Consider the following 18,697-nt stretch of genomic DNA (forward strand, 5'->3'; position numbering starts at 1 on the left):
AGCCATTTTATTGCACTAGAATAAATCCTATTCTTCTCTAGTGTAGACTTGCTTAAGAGAACTTCTCTTTGTAGGGATAATGGGTTTGTTTTTTTGTGTGGGAAGGACTCTGTGTTGCACTGTTATTTCTTAATACCCTCTGTGCCTGTCTTACTTAAAGAATTGTCATTCTGTTTCTTTGATTAACCTACCCTATTTATTGAAATGCTTTTATATTGGAATAATTTGGGGAAGGTGTTTGACCTCCTTCCCCCTTTTCCTCCCATCATGATGTTCTAGTATTTGTATAATTATTTGGTTGACCCATATGGAGAGACACTACCTAGAGTAAAATTATTGTTTTTCAATGTCTTATAATTATTGATGTGAAACAGGCATCTTTAAAGATCATGTGTTTGTTTGACAAGTGTTACATTAGGCTTTAAAAGTAACATCCGGCATCTTCAGGGATTAAATAAAAAAAAATCCCAAACCCTATATTTCTGTTGACTGGAACTCACTGCTGGAATATTGATTTCCTACTCATAAAACATCTTGGCTTAATACCACGTTTGCACTGCAGGAAAAGGAATCTAATAAACTGTAGTTGAGTTTATAAACTACATACTGTAATAGGTTAAATATTATGTAAAACATAAAACGTATGTTTTTTGGTCAAAGGAGAGAGGTGTAAAGCTGGTGATGATGAAATATATGAGGACAGTAAAATAGTGTTACTATCTGAGTTTTTAATTTGAAGTATGAACAATATCATCAGCCTTAGTTATTCATGATGTTTTACCATAATATGAAGCAGTTCAGGAATAAAATATTCTGGTTGAGAAGTAAGACTACCTGGTTCTAAAAATGAACATCCTACTGGGAATCATGAACAGCTTTCATGTGAAAAACAGTATTAAAATATTGAAATCTTAAAACTGAATATTGATGCCTAATAACAGTATTTATTTTCTCTCAGTTTGCACTGACACTTCATTAATTTGCAAGGGTCACTAGTAAAACACACCTGTAACCAAATGTGTCCTACATTTCATTGTGAATTCTAGAGATTAGTGATTACAGAATTTTAGTTGCATATACTGGCATTTGTAAGAGTCATGAGTTTAACATTGTGTTTCTTTCTTGAAAAGATCTGTTGCTATTAAAGATGCAGTTCCAACCCTTTGTGAAGCTTCCAGAAGACAAGCAAGGAGCTTTAAATAAAATATTTTATGAGCTCTTGCATCATGAAGAAATTGTGATTGCACTGGAGGAGGTGGTAAGATGATGGAACTTTTTTTTTTCTAAAAATAATAGAGCTAACACGTCCCTCTATTCAAACACGACTTTTATAAGTATTCTTTAACAAGTTTTGTTGACTTCAGTGGGAGGAAGATCAGGGTTTGTTTCTCTGTCTAGTTTAAAATGTGAGAACCTAATAACGTATCTTTTTTTTTTTTCCTCTTTCCAGTTAGATAGTATTTTCACAGGAGAAGAGCCGGATTTTACAGACCTGAAGGAGTTGAAACCTCCACAGCAGCAAAACATAACCGACTTCTTGCAGCTGGTTGGGTACAGTTTACAGAATGAGCTGTTGCAGAAAGACCAGCTTCATTATAAGGGCCTCTTCTCAGCTGCTCACATCCTGATCAGTGCAGTGGCAGGTACAATGGAGATAATTGCAGCTTTCCCACTTAGAAACTCCTCTTTTGTGTACAGCATGAATTTTTATTTTGTAGGTAAATTGCAACAGCTGGGTAGCTTCAGTACCTATAGTGATTTCTGTTTCAGTTTTATGGGGCTAGGGTGGATAGAGAAGAAAGCACTTTGTGGTTCAGGCTAAGAATTAAATTCAAACCCCTTTCACTACATATTTTACAAGTAAAATTTAACGTTCCCTGGAAATCCTTTGATTTGAGCTTCCATTGAAGCCAGACCTTTTCACTCAGTTTTGTAAATGATTTACTGTTCTTGTGCATCCGAATCCTTCATATCTAGTGTCTCAGGGTTGCACTGTAGGTGCTGGCTTCCTTGTATTTGCTGAATACGTGGCTTATGTTGAAGTACAAACCATATTTAGCAAAAATACTTTAATATGTAGATCTGTAATTAGAGGGTTTTTATGCTGCCACAGAAAAAGGAAATTAAACATAAATGTAAATGAATGCCACCCTCACAATGAAATTGGCACTACAGTGTTAATTAAAAGCCACCTGCAAATCCAACTTTCTTTCTCATAAAAATCTTCGTTCCATTAAGTCAGGTGTTGAGAGGAAGTGAAGTGTTATATTGGGTAACCATGTAGCACTGTACAGTGGAAGGTCAGTTTCTATGCAACTACATAGCACCAGTTTATGAAAGATAAGAGACCTTTTGAAAGCATGACCCAGTGCAGAGATTCAAAAGCAATTGAAACAAAACAGACCTGTTGATGTACTGATACTTTTTATAGTCTGACAAGTAATGTACAGTTCATCAGATGTAACCTGGCTCTGGACATAATATCTAGATCTGACATTCATGTATACCTGAAGCAGTATCCGTAACCAGAAAGCTGCTTTGTAGCTGTTTTCCACTGGGAATTATAACGATATGGATTATACAGCATGTCTCTCATATTAATGTTGGGGCAAAGACCCTGTCTTCCTTTAAGCCCAAATCCTCTGTCCAGCACCCAGACCTAATACCATGCCTGGCACTAGGATAGGCAGGAGACAAGGAGAGAGAAATTCTCCCACCCATGCTGGAAAGCTGCCTTTACCACCCAAAGGCTTACATGGCCCTCCTAGCTCCACCCCCTGCCAACCTACTTGCACCGCCCGATATGCTGCCGCTAGGTTCACACGGAGAGTGTACACACTTAGTGCAGCTCCTAGCATCCGTTTCCTCCCCCACGTAGACTTAAAGGCTGTAAGGCCAGAAGGGGCCATCACGATCATCTAGTCCAGGGGCTGGCAAACTTTTTGGCCTGAGGGCCGCATCGGGTTTCCAAAATTGTACGGAGGGCTGTTTAGGGGAGGCGGCGTGCCCCCAAACAGCACACGCCCTGCCCCCCCCACAACTCCCCTGACCAAACCCTTATCCAAACCCTTCCCCCCCCGAACCATGCTGCCTGGAGCACTGGTGGCTGGGAATGCTACAGCTGCACTCCCATGCACCACAGAGCACCGGGTCAGGCCGGGCTCTGCAGCTGCACTGCCCCAGGAGCTCATAGCCCCCCCCACTGCCCAGAGCACTGTGCCGGCGGTGCAGTGAGCTGGGGCTACAGGGGAGGGGGAACAGTGGGGGAGGGGCCGGGGGCTAGCCTCCCAGGCCAGGAGCTCAGGGGCTGGGCTGGAGGATCCTGCAGGCCATAGTTTGCCCACCTCCTGATCTATGGCCTGGAATGTGCAGGGGGTCAGACTAGAACCTCGCCTGCCCACTCGCTCCTATAATAGAATCATAACCTCTGAGTTACTGAAATCCTCAAATTATGATTTCAAGACTTCAAGTTACAGAGAATCCACCATTTGCACTAGTTGAGACCTGCAAGTGACCTGTGACCCATGCTGCAGAGGAAGGTGGTGGGGGGGGGGGGGGCAAAAAACCCAGGGTCTCTGCCAATTGGACCTGGGGAAAAATTCCTTCCTGACCCCAAATATGGCAATCAGTTAGACCCTGCGTATGTTAGCAAGAATTTTATGTAGTAACTCCAAGCCCTCCCCATCTAGTGTCCCATCACTGGCCATTGGAGATATTTGCTGCTAGCAGTCGCAGATCAGCTACATGCCATTGTAGGCAGTCCCATCATAACAACCCCTTCGTAAACTTATCAAGCTCAGTCTTGAAGCCAGTTAGGTTTTTTGCCCCCATTGCGCCGCTTGGAAGGCGGCTTCTGCTGCCTGGAGAGCTTGTACACACACAAGGAAGGGGCTAGATTTGGCTCTTATGGATGTACAGCACAAAGCACACTGACAGTGCTCAATAAAACACACAATAGTCTTCAGTGGTGGGTTTGTGTTGGTCTCCAGAGCACTTTATACTAATCAGGACAGCACTGAAGAGAAGCAGTGGGGCTGTCACTGCCCAGCAATGGAATTTCATAACTGTGTGTGTGTAGGCTTAGCTTGTTCATATACATCCCTACAGGCTACTTTTTAGCAACCAGCCTGCTTTAGAGATCATGGAAACTTAACTCTTCTTCTTATATCTCCTTCCACAGAATTGTCCGACTACACGCTGGCTCTGCTGCGTGCTTGCTGTGATATACAAATAGTCCCTATCCTGTGTTGTTTGGTAAGTAATCCAAAAGGGAGTGGACTGCCTTAGTGTTCAGAGGTCAGTCCTAGTGACTGTAAGGAGTCTGTAGGCTCTGGCTGATTGTATCTGTCATTAAATAAAGGAGAGGTCAGAATATGCTACAAATTACATCAGTAGGCATTGATTAAGCCTAGTCACCATCTGGTCCAGTGTTTTAAAATGACAAACAGTGCAGCTAGTTTAAACCAAAACTGGATTTCTTCCTTCTGACACGTTGTGGCATGTAGAAAACTAAATGAAATGTGAAGCAAGAGAAAATAGGAACTTTGGTTCAAGTGTCAAAGGTCACAATTTTATTTTACTAAACATCTAATTAGACCACTTCATAAACCAAAAACCTGCAGTGGGCATCAGAGGTAGGAATTGCATTGTGAAAACAGTAATATGTAGGCAGTGATAGGTTTGAAGTGCAGAAGCTCTGAGCCTGCCTGTTACAATACTTTGTTAGAGGTTGTGAGGAGAGGGGTGGGAGTTCTCAGTTGCTCTAGGTTCTGTTGGGTTCAGTGACCAAACTTTGGTAGGGAGCTATAGGCAGGCTTGTGAAGAACAAGGATCAGAGTGGAAAGTCAGCTAGGGGAAGAGGAGCTGAACTTGCCATCTGGAAGCAGAATGACTGGTGTCGGGGAGGGATCAGAGGCCTGCAGAGGAAGGATAGGTAGCTGAGGTTGTAGGATAGGCTGGAGTGCTCTTGGCCATGGACCACTCTGTCCCACTACACAACCATGCATGTAGGAACCCTGAGCTTTGAACTTCTTTGGAAGTCCTCTGGCCAGCTGAAACTGTCACAACGCCCCCTCGATTGCTGGTCCAGGGGCTTACGTTGATAGTGGCCAGAAAAGATGTGGGTCTCATCCTTTCTATCTATCGGAGCAATGGCAGTCTCTATAGGGCACTGGGGGCTAAGGATTACATATGGAAATAGTAGCCCCCACAGTGAGGACCTGAGCAAGAGGCTTCACTCAGCTGCTTTGAGGAAAAGGTTTGCAGTTAAAGCATCACTTTCCTTTGACACCAAGCCCCTACTTTAAGTGAGTGTTGGGGCAAAACGAGCGCCTCCATTGTCGGTGCCAGTCTGAGATATCTTGGGCCTGATTTTTTTAGATTTGCCAAGCACCCCAAACTCCCAAGGAAGTCACCAGGAGCAGCAGGGTGTCAGCTCCTTTGAAAGCCAGGCTCATGTTGTCTCAAATTGGACACCAAAAACGGAGGCATCTAAAATTAGTGGACGCTTTTGAGAATGTCTGTGTGAGCTTAAGTCTTGATTCAGTCTGAATGGAATCACACTTGTTAATCTTTACTCTACCTAAATGTATCTTTTGGCAGCAAGACAATATATTTTCTCGTTTTTCCAGAACCTGAGTCCCCTGAGTTTTACTGCAGAGAGCAAAGATCTATGATGTCAGAAACTGTACTCTATGAAAATAGCTTTAACCTCTTTCTGTCTATATAAACACAGCCTAATGTCGCTTCAGCTGATGGCACTTTGACACTGAGAGATCCTGCCCTGGCCCCCCTGACTGACACAGGAAGATTTCACATAGTGCAAAGGCTGTTTGCCCTGTCAAACATCAACCTTGAAATGATGGAGTCTTCAATGAAAGCTGTAACCATGAAAGAACCTAGCTTTTTCCCATTCATTCTTTATATTGCCTTGTATGGATTTTATGCCTTAGGTGGGACCATCTGAGGAAAAAAGAAAAACCTAGAATAATAGCTGAACATACTGCACTAATAAATGCCAGATCTGCCGTGCTATAGAACCCTGCAAATTTTGCACTCATGTGCCTGGGAGACAACTGCAAATCACTGAATTTTGTAACCAAGTGGGTGAGTAAATGAACATGAAAAATACAAGGGCACTGCATCCCAGCATGGTCATTGTTCATTTAGGGCCTGGGCCTGCAGAGTGCCCTCAAGTGCTACTCAACTCGGCACCTTGCAAAATCAGGCATTTATTTTGTCAGTAGTAGTTTAGATTGATTTATGGCAATACTCCACAGTATAGCAAATACTCCATGTCTCTCATTTACTTTCCTAAAACTAATCGAATTAGTGATTAGACCTCACTACAGCATCTTTACCGATCACTTTTTTGTGCAAGTTTCAGCAGCATGCGATGTTTGTTACACCCTAAACTCTCGCTTAAAAATGTAATGATTCCTTTTGAGGTGTATGTATGTACTTCACTCTGGTTCAGTCCAGACAAACACTTGTTCTACCCTTCTGACCTCTTCAGTGTGGTGATTTTTTTAATAAAAGTAAAGTATTTGTTCTCAGTGCATTACTTTGCTATCTGTCCTCTTTAATCCTAATTGGGGTGTTTTCCTCCTCGTGTGAATGGTGATAAAATATCACTGCTCTAAAAATAAAAATATCACTGCTCTAAAAATACAGTGCAAATAATTGTAAATGTTGGTTTGGGAAGATTTCAGTTAAAAGACTGAGGGTCATGTTCTTATACTGCGTGTAGTGGATCGTAAAGTGAACAAAGGCAGCATTGTGGAAGTGTGCCTAGGCGGGAAGAATGGTTCAGTATCTAGGGTGCTAACCTGGGATTAAGGAGATTGGGGTTCAATTCCCTGCTCCCTTCCTCTGTGATTTTAAACATGTCATTTAGGGCCAGATTATCAAAGATATTTAGGTGACTAAAAGTACAGATTGACACCAAGGGATTTACAAGCTAAGATTGCAATGGCCGTTAAGGTGCCTAAACTGCTTTGGAGCTTTTGGAAATCCCATTAGGTGCCTATCTGCATCTTTGGGCACCTAAATACCTTTAAAATCTGGTCCCCGGGCTCTAAGCCTCCATTCCCCATCTGTAAAACAGGAGATAATAGCACTGCCTTACCTCACAGGATGCAGGGAGGATACATACATAAAGATTGTGAGGTGCTCAACTTCTATGGTGGCAAAGGCCACATAATTCCTTTACTAGACACACACTGTCTGTCCGATGAAGTCAGCTCACTTAAGCTTATGCTCAAATTTGTTAGTCTCTAAGGTGCCCCAAGTACTCCTTTTCTTTTTCCAAATACAGACTAACACAGCTGCTACTCTGAAACCTGACACTGTCTATCGTTTACTGTAGTCATGTGTTAATTTGTAAGTGGGGAAAGTGGAGTCCCTTTGTCTAATAATAATTAACCTACTTTGCTGTTTAACTGCCAACCACTAACTCTTTGAAAGCATTTTCATTGTAACAGTGTAAATTATCAACTGTTTGAATTTAACATTTGATCTGAAAACAGAACCATAACTTACTTCTCATTTTGTTCCGTTGTGTTTATACATTATGGACATAGTCAGTCTCTTGGGCATAATACATCACCCCACACATGAGCAATTAGAGTCCCTGGCACATTTGACTGAAATAATTTTGGGATAAGCCTGCATACAGTATTTTGCTCAAGGACTTCAGTGACAGGGTTAGACTAATGGATTTTTATGAGGGCTGAATTCCCCCTTCCCTAGGCTTCAGAGGCTGAGCTGCACTCTGAGCAGTGGATTCAATGCCCTGTCGACACAGCTACTTTTAGTGCAAGGCTTATTGACCCGGCTGGGTCCAAAATGCTGTGTAGGCATACCCAGAGTAGAATGGCCACAGATCTGCTCCAGAGCGGAAGGAGGTTTCTACCCCTGTCTGTTGGTGAATAGAGGGAAATATGGCTAGAGACTTGCATAAACTTTCTACCCAGAATTCTTCCATGGATGTGTCAGGAGCCACCATACTAGTACACAAACTCAGAATTGCTGGGCTAATGGAACAGAAAGGAGAGTAGGAAATGGCTTTTACCTTGGAGCAAGGACTATTTCTGTTTTAAGGGTCCTGTATGGTACTGATTACCTGCCACTGCCGTCATGTGCCTTCTTTAGGAAGACTCTTCAAAGAAAGATGAAACGGGACAACAGCACAGTTGAATGAACTTGTGTGAGGCTCCTCCCACACAGCCCATAACTAAAGCTCAAGTCAATATAGCTAGGGTAGCGGGTGACATCTTCCGACAGGACCAAGCACAAATTCCCAAAGGGCTGGAGGCAGGCATGCCCACATTCATCTCAGGACTTTGGACAGCTGCTTCTGGGAGCTGCACAAAGCAAGGGCAGGCAGGGAGCCTCCCTTAGCCGCAGTGGGCTGCTGACCAGACTTTTAATGGCCCAGTCAGCTGTGCTGTCCAGACCCCGCAGGGTCCCTTTCTGGACAAAAACCAGATGCCTGCAACCCTACCTACCTCCAATTGCCCTCCCTTCCAACAGCCCCTCTGCACTGCTTTGACTCCCTCCTCCCAAACCCCCCAGCAGTGGTCTTTTGATGTTTCCCCCTATTTACCCCTCAACTACCAGTAGTGCCACTTGAGGCCTCAAGCAGGGGTGAAGGCCACACCATGCAGTTCCTTGCTCCTGGAACAGTTGGATCAGCTCCATGAGCTAGGGCCTCTATAACCTAGGATGTTGTGACAAATCAAGTGGTGGGCTGGAGTCTGGGTGTGGGAGGCCTTACAAGTTGTGATCCTGCAACAAAACCATGACCTGCTTCTGTGCACCACCTTGCTCCCTCCTCACTAGCAGGCTGGACTGGGCCCTTTGCTATGGCTCAATGCTTGGGATCAAGCCATCCTGGCTTTACTCTGCCTTGGGCACTACTGGGAGAGAGTGGTGCAGTTTGGGCTCCTGGGTGGGGCCTGCACAGGGAAAAAGCCTGGCAGAGAAAACACTATTCCCAGGGCACCAGCTCCTCAGCAGTGTCCCTCCCCCACAGTGACAGCTCCTCCTTGCCCCATGGCACCCTCCCCAGATGCAGCACCTGTCCTCTCCACCCACAGCCAGCACCCCCTCCTCCATTGCCCCCCCCGCCCACCGAGGCAGCTACCCAGCACATCCATGGGTGGCAGGTGAGCTGCTGGCTCAGGGAGGCTAGCCCTGGTCCAGCCCTGCCCCTCCTTCCCCTGCCGGAGTCCAGAGCCACACACAGCCCTAGGGCTGTCAGCCCTGGCCCCCTTCCCCCCAAGCATAGGGTGGGCAGCCTCAGCACTGGCAGCCACCCTAGTCCCAGCCCCATCACGCTTCCATGAAGACAAGCAACCAGCCTGCCTGGGCTGGGGCCAAGGGGGAAGGGCGGCTTCCGGGCAGAGCATGGGCAGGGTCACACTGGGCTGTTTGGGAAGGCACAGCCTCTTCCAGCCTACGATACATGCCGCCCATGGGCACCTCCTGCCCTAACAAGCAGCATGTGGGCAGCCCCACCCCTGCCAGCCAGCAGCTGCCCAAGCTCCTCTGTCATGTGCTATGGGGTCTAGGAGGAGCCCCACCAGCTAGGCGCCGTACAGCCTCTGAGGTGGCAGCAGCACGAGCAGCTGGGGGATCAACTTTTACTGAGTGAGTTGGGGGAGGGGGGCACCTCTCTCCAGCTGTGTGTGACACCTGCCAACTACCCCATGCACCACCTCTTCCCCCACCCTGCTCTGCTCTCCCCCCCCCCCGAGCCACCATCCTGCCCCTGTGCCACCCAACCCTCATGTGTACCTTCCTCCTTCCATGGGTCCTGCTCCTCTCCCCTAGGGCTGGGAACACCCCCCCCCCCCCCCCCGGCAAACTTGACATGGCCAATGTCCTTCCCCTGCTTGTTCTTCAGGACACCACCCAGGAGGGCCAATGGCCCACCTTCCCAAACTACGATACCATCTCCCCTATAACAAGATGGCGCTAGACACCCTGCTGCCTAGATGCAGGCGTCCCAGTAGTAGGCCAGCTTGCTACACATGCATGTTGAGGCTCCCACCCAGGGGCCCTGCTGCTGGGGTGTGAGATTTCCACAGGCCCAGCTTGAGCTGGAAGGATGGTGCCAGGTTTCCTCTGGCAGAAGGAACAATAGTAGCCTTGCCTCCTAGGTGGTGCCATGGGGGGGGGGGGAAGGCAGTGCTGGCTCAGTTGAAGGGTGCCATGGGGGGAGAGGTGCTGGGGGGGGCAGGGCGTGCTCTGCTGGCTCAGGGTGGGGGATTGATGTGGGGGGCTGTGCAGGAAAGAAGGCCTGGCAGTGGCAACACTGCCCAGGCACCACCATCCCCTATGGCACTGGGAGGGATGTTGGTGTGTGGGAGAGGGAGGTGCTCGGGGGGGGGGGGGCATTGGCTCTGAGTGTGTGGGTGGGAGGTGCTGGCTCTTGGTGGGCGATGCCATGGAGGCAGGAGGTGCTGGCTTTGAGTGGGGGGTGTGTGCCATGGGGCAGGGAGGTGCTGGGTGGGCAGTGCCATGGGTGAGGGGGGAAATGCCAAGGAGCTGGCTCTGAGGGTGCCGGTTCGGGGATGGTGGTGCCCACAGTGTTGCCACTGCCAGGCCTATTTTCCTGCACAGGTCCCCAAGCCAGCAGCCCCCTGAATCTCAAAGATGGACATGGGTGAAACACTGGTCACAGTCAGAAGCCCTTGCCGCACCACTGCCACTTCCCTGAAGCCCCCCCTCCCCATCACTCACTCTCCCCCACCCTGACTCAAGACTGGAGTAGGGGGTTGGGATGCGAGGGGGGGGGTGGGGTGAGGGCTCCAGCTGGGAAGATTTGTGTGAAGAGGCTCCACAAGTGCAGGATGAGTAGAGGTGGGGCTGCTGGGGGCACACATGGGTTATTTGAGAGTGTGGGCGGGGTGTGGTGTGGTGGTTAGAACTGGTGCAGTCATGAGGAGGCAAAGTTGATGGGCTGAAGACTGGGGCACATGTAAGGGCTTGAACACCATTCATGAGGGGCACAGATTTACATGGGGCTTTGTAATTAATTGCTAGGCAAGGAAATAGGCAGATGCGGTGGCAGTGGGGGAGGGGGCCCATGGCCTTCATGGGAATTTTGGGGACACCATCTACAAATTTGTGTCATTTGACCTCAGCTGGGTCTTCCCGTAAGACAGGGGTAGGCAAACCTTTTGGCCCAAGGGCCACATCTGGATATGCAAATTGTATGGTTGGCCATGAATGCTCATGAAATTGGGGGTTGGGGTATGGGAGGGGGTGAGGGCTCCAGCTAGGGTTGTGGGCTCTGGGGTAGGGCCAGGAATGAATTCAGGGTGCAGGAGGAGGATCAGGGCTGGGGCAAGGGGTTGGGGGGACAAAGGCTCCAGCAGGGGTGTGGGCTCTGGGGTTAAGAAGGGTGGGAGGGGGATCAGGGCTGGGGCAAGGAGTTGGGGCATAGGAGGGGGTCAGAGAGTGCAGGCTTTGGGTGGCACTTACCTCAAGCATCTCCGGGAAGTAGCAGCATGTCCCCCCTCCAGCTCTTACGCAGAAGCGCGGCCAGGTGGCTCTGTGTGCTGCCCCATCCGCAGGCAGGGGCAGCATATGGAGCCCCTTAGCAGCCCCTACATGTAGGAGCTAGAGGGAGGATGTGCCACTGCTTCTGGGAGCTGCACAGAGCAAGCCCCCGACCGCACTCCCAAGCAGGAGCTCAAGGGCTGGTTTAAAACATCTGAAGGGCAGGATGTGCCCCCTGGGCCATAGTTTGCCCACCCCGCCCTAAGAGCTCCTGCACTGGGGGCAAAACACATTTTTCACTGTGAATTTGAGAGATGTAGTAGCACTGTAATTGTCCCACCCACACTGGGGATGGGCACTAGGAGCTCAAGAGGATAGTGTGTTTCGGTCTAGCATCTTTAAAAAAAAAAAAAAAGATTTTGAGGCTAATTTCATAATGCTTCAGAGGGAGAGATCTAATCCCCCCCCCCCTCCCCTAAGGTTGGAAATACTGCTGTGTCACTGCAGCAGGGCCCCTCCCCTTGTAACTATCCTACGGCCAAGAGGAGACAAGAGCTGCTAGAGCAGTGGAAGGGAGGGGAAGCAGCAGCCACGGGGTGACCAGGACCCCCGCGGTGAAAGCTAAGGAAGCAGAAGAAGAGCAGTGCAGCTCATGGCTACCATAACTGCTCCTGCTTTTCCAACTGTCTCTTGACAACTAGTGACAAAGGGGCAACTGCTCCCTGCCTTAATACACATGACATGTGCCTATAGGTAAATGGGTAACAGGTGCCAGTGGCTGGCGCTCATTTAGTCCTGTGCAAAACCGAGGAACAAAACACATGCACTGCACTTGGCTTCCTCTGTGAAGCCCTCCATCAGTTGCAAAGAAGAGCTCCAAGGGGAAAAGGTCGGGATCTTCCCTGTAGCTCTGCTAGGATATGCCTCAAGGAAAGGTGGAAATGTGCCCGCCCCCCTATTGACTCCCCCTCTTCAGCAGGCACAGCCACCCACTTGAGTGATGGGGAGCCTGGAGCCCCTTCCCTTGTTAGGGATCATTCTGAGGGAAGCAGCTCCAGGAGAAGCAGCAGCAGTGGGATTTTGAAGTCCCTTCTGCTGCCAGCTGTTCCTTTTACAAGTGCTAATAAAGAGGGTTGAAGGAAGGTTGGACGGACGGAGACAGGAGCAGCAGAATGAAGCCGGGGTGTTCTGTAGCAGCTCCCAAACAGCAGGGCTGGCTCCCGAGCCAAAGTTTTAGGATTTGTCTAGATTAATAGGTAAGGTATAATGTGTTTGTGGTAGCTAAAATAGATTTGGCACTCACCTTGGCTGTAACTCAAGCAATTTAGCATGCTACAGGCAATGTGCTTGTCTAGACTATGCTTTCAAAACACATCAGCACATTAGTGAACAGGTGCAAATATCACACCTTAAATTCTAGTCTAGACAAGGCTGCAGCCCCTTGGATTGGATTGGAGGCAGAAGTCCAATGCCCACCTGTAAACTGCTCCTTCCTGCACCCGTGTGGGGAATCAGAAGGAAGGGAGTAGCTGAGAGGGAGGGGTTGCTGAAAGAGGGGTTGGACTGGGAGTTGTCCTAAGAAGCCTGCAGTTCTGTCTCTCTTCCTCCTCCTCCAGGTCCCCTGCTCTGTTTGGGGGGCGGGTAGAAAGGAGCGGTGTTTCTCTGCCGAGGTTTCTTCCCACTCCCCAGCTGAAAGAGCGGTAGGCAGAGCAGGACTGAGAGGATCTCCCTTAGCCAACAACCGCTCTCAGGGCCCTTCAATGTTCTCGGTTAGGTTTGGAGAAGTTGGGGAGAAAGCTGTTAACTGAGTGCAGCTTTGACCCACTCTGCTTGCAGCAGGCTGGGAGCTCTGTGACTCAGGAAAAGCATAGATAACAGCTCCTCCCGTTGCATATGAAGGGAGTAGCTGGGGGAGGTTGTGTGAGGGATGCTGCAGGAAGCATGGGAAGGTGAAGGAACAGACAGGGCAGTCATCACCTGGCAACCAATCAAAAGACTGGCTTATGAGTTGCTGCAGAGGAGGAGGGAGGGGAGCATTCCAGGAGGACTTTGCTGTGCTCCAGCTGCTACTCTCCCCCTCTCCTGGTGCTGTCCTTTGGGTGGGGTTCCATTTGGAAAGCTGGCTTTCATGGCAGCCACGGGTTTCAGTGGGAGCAGCATTTCATTGCACTGGGTGCTTGCCCTCCACAGCAGAAGCAAAGCGTTCCACATCTTTTCTTCAAGGATCACAGAACACAGACTTAGCAAACCACTTTCTCTATCCTTTGTGCCACCTCTTGCTCTGGCCACACCAAGAGATGCAGCCCCACTGTTCCAAAGCCTTCCTGCCTACGGATGAATGACCTGAAGTAGGCCAATGTGTCTGCCACCCTTTCACATCACGTTTGGGTCACTTTGGATCTTTCTGAAACACTCCTTAAGTCCTGAACAAAGCTGACTAAGGTCAGTAGAACCTTGCAGGGACTTCAGTTCACACAAGGATAAGGTTTACTCTGGACACATGTATGATTCATTTCTAGGTGTTAATGGAGGCCCTTGTAATTGAGCCTGTCTTGCACTCTTAACAGAGCTGTAATTAGTAGCTCTCTTCCTTTCCCTTTCACCCTAACAAGGGAGATGGAAGGTACAAGAAGAGAGGGTGGGATCTGGCATTGAAGAAGTCTCACAAGAATAGCTAACAGCTGTAGTCACTGGAGAACATACAGCTGCTGCTGCCACCGTCTTCCTGCCTCCTCCAACTCTTCAAGACACAGACCTAAGAGAATGCAAGCCAGCTTTCATCTTTTCTGTTCTGCGGATAGACCCTTTTTAGAGATTAGGTATAGGACTCTTTCGTAGACCATGGCCTGCAGGCCTCCAGTGCTGAGGCTACAGCTAGAACTAGAGGTTGAGGGCATGTTCTTCCCAAGTTTTCTTTGGTTATACCAACAGCTGAGGCAGCAGCTTCCTGCCCCTGCCCCCCCCCCCCCCCCCCACACACACACTTTCCTGTACGAATAGCTAACCCAGAACTGATGCTGAGCCAGATTTGTGGCCTTGTGCAGCAAATGGGTAAGCTCCTACGGCCAGATTTCTAGTGGTATTTAGGCACCTAAAGATTCAGATAGGGCATTTTGAAAAGCTGAGTAGGTGCCGAACTCCCAGTTTAGTCTCCTCCATGCACCATTATCCATCATTTCTTCTAAGGACAAAATACTTCATTGGATAAGGCAGAGCTTAGTACCATCAATTTCAAGAGTCAAGGCTTAGACAAAAAGAACAGGAGGACTTGTGGCACCTTAGAGACTAACCAATTTATTAGAGCATCAGCTTTCGTGGGCTACAGCCCACTTCATCGGATGCCTCAATACCTCAACAAACAGCAAGAAGTTCCAGGCTTAGAAGGGATGAAGAAAAATGATAAAAGACAAAAACACCCTATCACCTGTGGGTGAACACTTTTCACAAAGTGATCACTATATTGGTCCTCATTCTCAAAGGAAACCTACTCAATGCTTTCAAAAGACGAGCCTGGGAACTTAAATTCATAACTTTGCTAGACACTGAAAATCATAGTCTTAAAGAACTAGATTTATGGCTTAATACAACAATCTGTAACCTACTATTGCCCCCGTTCCCCATTTTTGTCCTATCACTACAGGAGTGTTAACAGGCCACTTCACCTTGAATGGTTTCAGAGTAGCAGCCGTGTTAGTCTGTATTCGCAAAAAGAAAAGGAGTACTTGTGGCACCTTAGAGACTAACCAATTTATTAGAGCATAAGCTTTCGTGAGCTACAGCTCTGAGGAAGTGAGCTGTAGCTCACGAAAGCTTATGCTCTAATAAATTGGTTAGTCTCTAAGGTGCCACAAGTACTCCTTTTCTTTTCACCTTGAATGGTTCCTTAGAGTATGTGCTAAGTACTTGTACTAAACTATCTGTTTGACCCGGTATTTAGTAGTGGCACTCTGAGTACCTTTCCCAGTCCTGAGGAAGAGCTCTGAGTAGCTGGAAAGCTAGTCTCTCTCACCAACAGAAGTTGATCCAATAAAAAAAATCTCACCCACCTTGTCTCTGTATAATCCTAAAAAATAAACTATACTTGAGGCAGGCAGTTTTGAAGCCCAAAACTCTGAAGCCACAGAGAAAACTGAGGCTTTATTAAATGTTTCATGGAGGAGCCCAACTACAGGCACTAAGGCACCAGTGTTCCCAAAACACAGACACTGAAGCACCAAGGCAAGGTGACAACTCACCAAAACCCTGACAGGAGATGGAACAACAGAGTACTGCAAATACAGGCGCTGGCAAGGCCAGGCCAAGGCAAACTGAGAAAAGTGCCTAAAAAATCTTGACCAGAGACTGCTCCTGGTGGAAGACGAGACGAGTTCCTTCACTAAGGAAGAAACTTCCAATAGTTTTGTTGCCTAAGAACAGTGGTTAGAGCCCTGAGTGGTGCACACAACCACTAGTAGCAGGGAAAGGATGAGGGTCACTTGCAAAGTTCTACCTTTCTTTGTGCTGTAAAGAGCACAAGAATTTAAGTGTGTAGGTTTCCTTTGAGCATGAGGACTGAGAAGTCAGATATAGTGATCATTTTGTGAAAAAAGTGTTCACCCGCAGGTGATAGGGTGTTTTTGTGCTGTAAGAGCACAACAGCCAGAAGACCTGCCAAAACACAATCTCTAGAGCGGAAAAAAAAATGTTTCCATTGGCATATATGGAAGGAATAGAATGGTTTTCCCAAAAAATTTAGAATAGATTGTGGTGTTACACAAGCACCAAAGTGCTTCTGGATATCCAAGGACCCAGGGTATTTCCCCCATAGATATTTTTAAACTTAAAGCATACATCCCACCAATATAGTCTCCACTGTATGACTCTTTCAAGTTAAATTACCTTATTGGAAAGTTGCCTGTTGGCCTCCCAGAGAGAGTTTTGGATAGGCCATGTCTAAACTAGTTTCTCATATAAATTTTCAGTGGAAGTGTTAAGAGGCAAACTTTAGGACCACTGCTACTATTTTAGACACAAAACAGAGAAACTTTAAAATATCTGTTTGATGAAAGAGGTTCAAGCCATTTCTGTAGAACATAAGACTTTCATTTCATTTTTACATCTGGCCTTTTTCCTTGTCCACTTCTGAGAACAGTACCATACTTCACATGGAGTGAATGTTAAAACTGATTTTTAGTAACTAAGGAAAACTACTACATTTATGTGCTTCGGGCTCAAACTGGCAATCTGATCCTTGAGGATAGACCTGAGTCCATGTGTAACCCCTTTGACTTTAATGAGATTCAGCCCTGGCAGAAAGATTAACTGGTGCTGATCAGATCACAGAGCCTTGGTTTGTATGATGTCTGCCAGAAGACTGTAGCAGAATTTCTAGGTATACTGATTAAGTGCCTTGGTTGACAGACAGTCCACTTGCAATACCAGAGGAATTTTTGCACTTAAGAGAATAAGATGGCTCTAGTTAGGGATTTATTGAGGTAGGATCTAATGCAGAGATTGGCAAACTATGGCCCGTGGGCCACATCCGGGCCGCGGGACTGTCCTACCCAGCTCCATAGCTCCTGGCCTGGGAGGCTAGCCCCCAGCCCCTCCCCCGCAGCCATGCGGGCAGCACTCTGGGCAGCGTGCTCATGCAGGGCAGCGCGCTCATGCAGGGCAGCGCGACAGCATGAGCACTCTGGGCAGCGTGCTCATGCAGGGCAGCGCGACAGCATGTCTGGCTCCAGCCAGGTGGCACAGCTGCCAGACATGCTGCTCAGAGCAGCATGGTAATGGGGCCAGGGATGGGGGGGTTGGATAAGGGGATCCCAGGGGGCAGTCAGGGGACAGGGAGCAGGGGATCCGGAGTAATACTACTACTAAGGGGGTTGGAAGTGGGAGCGGTTGGATAGGGGGCGGGAGCCAGGCCATTTGGGGAGGCACAGCCTTCCTTATCCAGCCCTCCATTTCGCACCCTGTTGTGGCCCTCGGGCCAAAAAGTTTGCCCACTCCTGATCTAATGTGTAGTGTGGTCTAATCTTGTCAACTTTACTATTTGGTTAAGAGTCACAGTATAGCAAACATGAAAAAAAGACTACATTTTCCCCAATATTAAATCTTTATTTTATTATATACAAAAATATTTTGTTGCGAATTAACAGAATTTCACATATTTGTACATTATTTTTATGCTGGACTATGCATGACATGAAAAAGATGACTGTGTAAAAGACAACATGATAATGAGAGGAGATCTTAGAATACAAAATGATTAAAAACGTAGTCCGACATGTCAGCTGATTTTATCCACGTAAAGATATAATACTAACAGGTCCCATTTGTTGGACCTGTTCCATATATCGTGTTTCTTAGGCAAAAGTTTAGTTGCTAAGTTATTTTCACAGTCTTAGTTAATGTGGCAACGACAAGGTTTTCTTAGTTTTGTTTTTTGCACTGCTGAGACCTGTATACATCAGAAGAGAACAATTTTTAAAACTCACAAGTACCAAGTCTAGTTTTAAAATTTAATAAGCTACACAAAAAGCATGCATGTTAACATCCAAAAGAAAAAGCCACTTGTGAAAACACGCAAGGTAAGTCAAATCTTAATTCAAGGGGACAGAGACATATTTAATATAAATGTAAATCAAAGTTTAATTTGACCAAAATCTTGAATTTCTTAGCACAATCCCTGACAAAAACTCCAGAGTTTAGACTCCTTCAGTAATAGTGGGTACCCTTACTGTACCACAATATATAGAAACATTATACATAGGAAGTGTAAGATTTGTGGGAGAAGGGCATACTCAACATGCATTTTTAAAAGTCAAGAAAAAGTCTATGGAAGTAATATTTTGTACATCATGAACACAGTGTGATGTCCTGGACTGTGTTTTGAAACACCTGTTCAAAACTGCACTGTACCGGCCAATATACTGCCATCCAACGAAACCCAGTGTTAAGAGGAATCTTGTGACCCCTTATTTGAGAGGTGAGATAGTACAGAAAAGCCACTTGGGTTCTGGAGAAAGCTTTATTATTCTTCATGTTCTAGAGAAGGGTATCTTATGGAGCAATATTTAGGTCAGCCTTACAGGTGCCCAACTATCTTGTCCTTGAGTTTGGATAACAGCTGCAGAGTCTCATTAAAAAGAAAGTAGTACAGGCGAAAGTGTCCCCATAGCCAATGTAACTCTTTCATGCTTGAGGACCC

The 18,697-nt window shown here is 47.2% G+C and overlaps 1 protein-coding gene across 3 annotated transcripts in view; it reads left to right on the forward strand.

Moving 5' to 3' along the window:
- The window catches only part of GSDME (gasdermin E), a 31,431-nt gene extending 24,845 nt beyond the window's left edge, over positions 1-6,586 (forward strand). For 2 of the 3 annotated variants that reach the window (XM_073329534.1, XM_073329536.1), the window contains exons 7-10: positions 1,131-1,258; positions 1,451-1,643; positions 4,181-4,254; positions 5,735-6,586. In XM_073329534.1, the coding sequence (XP_073185635.1) occupies positions 1,131-1,258; positions 1,451-1,643; positions 4,181-4,254; positions 5,735-5,965 (626 nt within the window). In that variant the 3' untranslated portion in view covers positions 5,966-6,586. Of the gene's footprint in view, positions 1-1,130; positions 1,259-1,450; positions 1,644-4,180; positions 4,255-5,630 lie in introns of all 3 variants that reach the window. The other variant, XM_073329535.1, reaches the window with a different exon arrangement.
- Positions 6,587-18,697: the final 12,111 nt, after the last annotated feature.

The sequence above is a fragment of the Lepidochelys kempii genome, chromosome 2, assembly GCF_965140265.1.
Source record: "Lepidochelys kempii isolate rLepKem1 chromosome 2, rLepKem1.hap2, whole genome shotgun sequence".
Classification (NCBI taxonomy): Eukaryota; Metazoa; Chordata; order Testudines; family Cheloniidae; genus Lepidochelys; species Lepidochelys kempii.